At 42.6% G+C, this 4,439-nt stretch overlaps 1 protein-coding gene across 1 annotated transcript; it reads right to left on the bottom strand.

Moving 5' to 3' along the window:
* Positions 1-1,286: 1,286 nt before the first annotated feature.
* On the bottom strand, positions 1,287-3,709 carry GPRIN3 (GPRIN family member 3). Its single transcript, XM_008588526.1, has one exon. The coding sequence runs from the start codon at positions 3,597-3,599 to the stop codon at positions 1,287-1,289; it is 2,313 nt and encodes a 770-aa protein (XP_008586748.1). The 5' UTR covers positions 3,600-3,709.
* Positions 3,710-4,439: the final 730 nt, after the last annotated feature.

Here is a 4,439-nt window from a genome sequence, read left to right as displayed (position 1 = left end):
CAAACAGGTGCCTGACAAGGAACACAGACCACCCACAGCTCAAACCATGTTTTGCAAAGGCCTCTTTTTTTTTTTCTTGGGTTTGAAGGATGAGATATGATGGTATTTCTCTTAAAATCAATAAGTTTGCAAAAGTTACCTTTTTGCTCTAGGTTACAAACTTAAGCAATTAAGTGATATTAGTCTGCACACATAAACTGTTAAGGAAGCTTGTGTTCTATTTGGTGTTGACTACCTGTGCTATTAGAGGCTACTGAACCAAACCAAGAGAAAAACACAAATTGCATCCTGTTTAGAGGAGTCCAAATTAAACACATTGTTTTTGTTGCTCAAGAGGCTTTCCTTTTATCAATACAGAGAAAACAGTGTTTGGTAATCTGCTATTTATAATTCCTTACCAGAACCTTAGCATTCTCAGTAAAATATTATAGGAGAACACCTGTACAACATAAAATTTAGTATTATCCCTAATTTGATGACTCTTTGCAAGAATTCAGTCTCATGTACTTCCTCTAGGGTGAGAAAATAGGAATTTAATTTGGTCAGAATCTCAGAGACGAGACTTGCCTTCAATGCAGGAAAATGTGTATATATAAATCCCTGTTTGATGGAGGCAGTATTCACATTCAAGGGCTTTGCTAACTTTCCTGATATAACTTTCTTGCATTTATTAACATCTCTTACAAGGTTTATAAAAAAGGTTATCTGCAAATGTTAACAAATATTAATTCATAATTGGTATTTTACACATTTAAATGCTTTTATTTAATGTTATCTGGCCTAGGAATAAGTCAAATTTGTTTCAGTTTTTTACATTAGGGGTCTTATTATACTTAAATTTTGTGTGGTAATAGCTGTTTTATTGGAATAGGACTAGAAATTATAACAGTGTTTTTGCTAATAGTGTTTTCTCTATTTTTAATATAAAGCAGGGATTTTAATGCAAACACTGTCCTGTGATAAATTGAGGCACTAATACAAAATGATACATGTATAATGATAGTGCTATTTCTATAAGCAACTTCATATTTTTAAAAAACCGAGTGAACATTATCCCCATTTAACTAAGGTTGCAAACCTTCCACGAAGCTTCCTTCTCTTCTCTTGTTCTTTTTTTCAAATCAAAATGACATTTTTATCTGTAGAGCTTCAGTCAAGGGATCCAAGAATTAATAGCAATTTCCTTTAGTTTATACTTGCTTTTTCAGAAAAAAACGAAGTAAGCTTTGATACAGGGACACATATGGATACCGTAAATGTGTACAGAGACGCCCACATGTTCCCCTTCAATCTAACACAGAAGAAGGGGCAGGACGAACACAGCAGTTGGGGCGTCGAAAGTTCTGCAGCATGGACTGGAGAACGCTGTGCTGCCTTCCTTTGAGCTTCTTATTTGAAGATGTATCTGATGAAATGGACCTCCGGGTCTGGCTGGTTTGAGTTTGGATTAATTTCTCATGTTCCCTGATTTGTCTTTGTAAATGGTTCTGGATAGCGATCCCCAGGGACTCCGGGTCCAAGGAAGCTCCATACACTTCCCAGGTCATGCCCTGCTCGTCCCACACGACATCCCTGACACGCTTGGATTTCAGCTGGAGCTTGGAGTCCATGCCAGCCTGCTTTTTCTTCTCTCCTGGAGCGAGTCCCACCTGAGCAGCAGCCGCTGTCACGTTTAACTTTTGCTCCTTGAGGAACTCGCTGACACGGCTGGCCCGGCGTGGGCTGGCTTTGACCGAGCGAGAAGGGGTCCTCTTGCCAGAACCAGGGCTGGAGTCCCCCATGGAATCAGATGGCAGGCTCAGGCTTGTGGCCGTCTTGGTCTGTCTATTCTCTTCTAAGGTGCTCTCCTGGTTCTTTCTAACTGGGGACGGTGTGGGATTAGCTGTTGATCCTGTGCCTCCACTTTCTTGAGATTTAGGCTTGAGCAGCAGGGTCTTGGCGTCCAGGGCATCAGTGCCAATAGATTCTTGTTCTTTTATTATCTGAGGAGACGCAGGCTTCCTCTCCCTTGTGCCTCCTTTATTAGTGGGATCCAAGCTCCCGGACTGGTCAGCCTTGCTGGCAGGGCCACACGAGTCAGAGGGTTTGCAATCTGGGTCAGTTTTGTAGCCATTTGTGGTTTTCACTGCAAACTCAGACAGCTTGGTTTCAAATTTCCCCAGTCCATGACTTGTTTCTGCTTGACTGCTGGCACTGATAGAAATCTGGTCAATGGGGCTAGCTTTCAGGAAGCTGGAGTTAGTACCTGAAAGCTGTTTAGTGGTGGGTTCTTCCCTCACTGGAGTCATTCCTGCTGACCTCCCATCTTCTTTACCTATTGCCTGGGCATGTCTGTAGGCTATGTTGATGGATGGGGTATTAAGGACCTCCCCTGGTAGGCTGTCTGGTTTACTTGCCCCTTGGAAAGCTGCCTGGATATACACCTTTGGCATGATGCCAGGACACTGACCCAACTCCTTGGAGGCCAGTGTGCTGTCAGAGAGCTCCAATGTGTGGCTTCCACTGCCATGGCAGATGACACGCAGCTGCTCTGGTTGTTCAAAGTGCTCAGGAGCAGGGATTTCCTTTAAGAACGCAGTGAGAATGCTGGGGCTTGTGGAGACTGATCTGCTCTCAACACTTGCCACTGCCTGCACCTCAGCATCTTGCTGAGCCCTGCTGGAAACTTCTTGGATCACACTTTCAGCCTGGCTTGTCATCGTACTGGCTTCTTTGAACCTTGACACCTGATGCTGTGCTGGCAGCAGCACCTTCTCTAGATCTGGAGGACACATCAAACCTTCACTAGTGAGGTGGGATGGTTGCGATATCACAGAGGTCATGCCTTGGGCGTCTGAGGCAGTGGCAGAGGGCTGTTTGTTCTCTGAACATCCATCTTCTCTAGCTGGAGGTTCACAGGATCTTGTTTCAGAGTCACAGATGGCTTGCTGCCTTTCCCCTTCAGGTCTGCCTGCAGGAGAGGATGAATGACTGAATGCCCTGGCTGCTGTATTTGGCATCTGCACTGTTTCCTGGATTGTTTCTTGAGAGGGAAACTCACAGAACACTTGATCTTTACTGCTGCCATGGCTGCCTCCTGCATGACAACTTAACTTCTCAGGGTGCTCTCCATTTGAGGTTCTCTGTGATTTCACCAGAGGATCTTCAGGTACCGATGAGGGGATGGCATTAGGCTGATCACCTGGGACCACCTGGTGGGCGTGCTGATTAGCTGGCATTGTAAATGGTGTGTGTACAGGATCCTTTCCTGCTGTAGAGTCCAGAACTGGTACTGTGGGCTGGCTGCTTCTGGGCAGCTGGGGATTGCCAGGAAAGTTGAGTGTGGGAAACGTGCTCTTTACTTCATTGAAGACGCCAGGAGAAGACATGTCTGGTTGGGGGGTCTCTGGCTCATAAGCCTGTGTCAGGGCCCCAACAGCTACCCTGGGGCTGAGGTCTGGTTCCCCAGGGGCACCTGAAAGGCCATTGGCATTCTTACACAAGACAGCTGGTTGATGATGAGGTGAGGCAGCCTGCAGCTCTCCTAGAGCCTCTTCTTTTCCAGCAACTGCAGTCAGGGAAGTTTTAGCTGATCTCAGAGGGTCAGGTACAGTCCCCATGGACTTTACCTTCAGGAACACTCCAGAACTCTCCCTCGGGTAGTAAGTAGTGTTCCCACTGGGAAGTCGTCCAATCTCAGAGTGAAGACCCGGTCAGGGATGATTCTTCTGAGGAATCAGCCTGTGAATCAAGGAACAGTACCATTAATATGGTACATCATTTGATGATTAAAAAATATACCAAATTGTCATTTTTATAGGAACTCATAAGCACATTAAAACTTTTCTTCCCATACCTGTTGATATAAAAATAGACCTTGGTAAGAAAGGTTTTGAAAAAAATTCTAATTACACAAATATTATTTTGATATATTAGTTTCTGCTTGCATCTCACTGATGTCTAGCAAATAGGTTTTTAATATATCTGCCTAAGTACAATAAAAATGTACCATCTCAAAAGTTATTTGTATAATCGGATTTACCAGATATCATAAAATTCTGTAAAGCTACCATAATTAAATCAATAGCACTGAAATATGTTTAAACAGATATGTGAAATAGAATATATAGAAATCAATCCAAGTATAAATAAGGATTTAATATATGACCAAAGAAGCATTTCAATTTAGTGGCAAAAAGATGGGTTATTTAAGAAAGAAAAGAAAACTAGATCTTTATCTTATACCAATTCCCAAAACAAATCCTAGATGGATTTTAGATGGAATAAAAGATAAAATGTAAAATAAATAATTAAATAAAAATCCTGTAAGAAAATCTAGGAACCACAAATATAATCTAGAGGCAGGGGAAGTAGTCTTCTTTTGAAAAAATAGACACTATAAGGGAAACATAAACATAGGTGGCTAAATAAAATTCAAAACTTTTGCATGAAAAAAGATA

This window comes from Galeopterus variegatus, unplaced genomic scaffold (assembly GCF_000696425.1).
Source record: "Galeopterus variegatus unplaced genomic scaffold, G_variegatus-3.0.2 Scaffold4880, whole genome shotgun sequence".
NCBI lineage: Eukaryota > Metazoa > Chordata > Mammalia > Dermoptera > Cynocephalidae > Galeopterus > Galeopterus variegatus.
The sequence above is the reverse complement of the archived record's forward strand: the minus strand, read 5'-3'. Positions and strand labels throughout refer to the sequence as shown.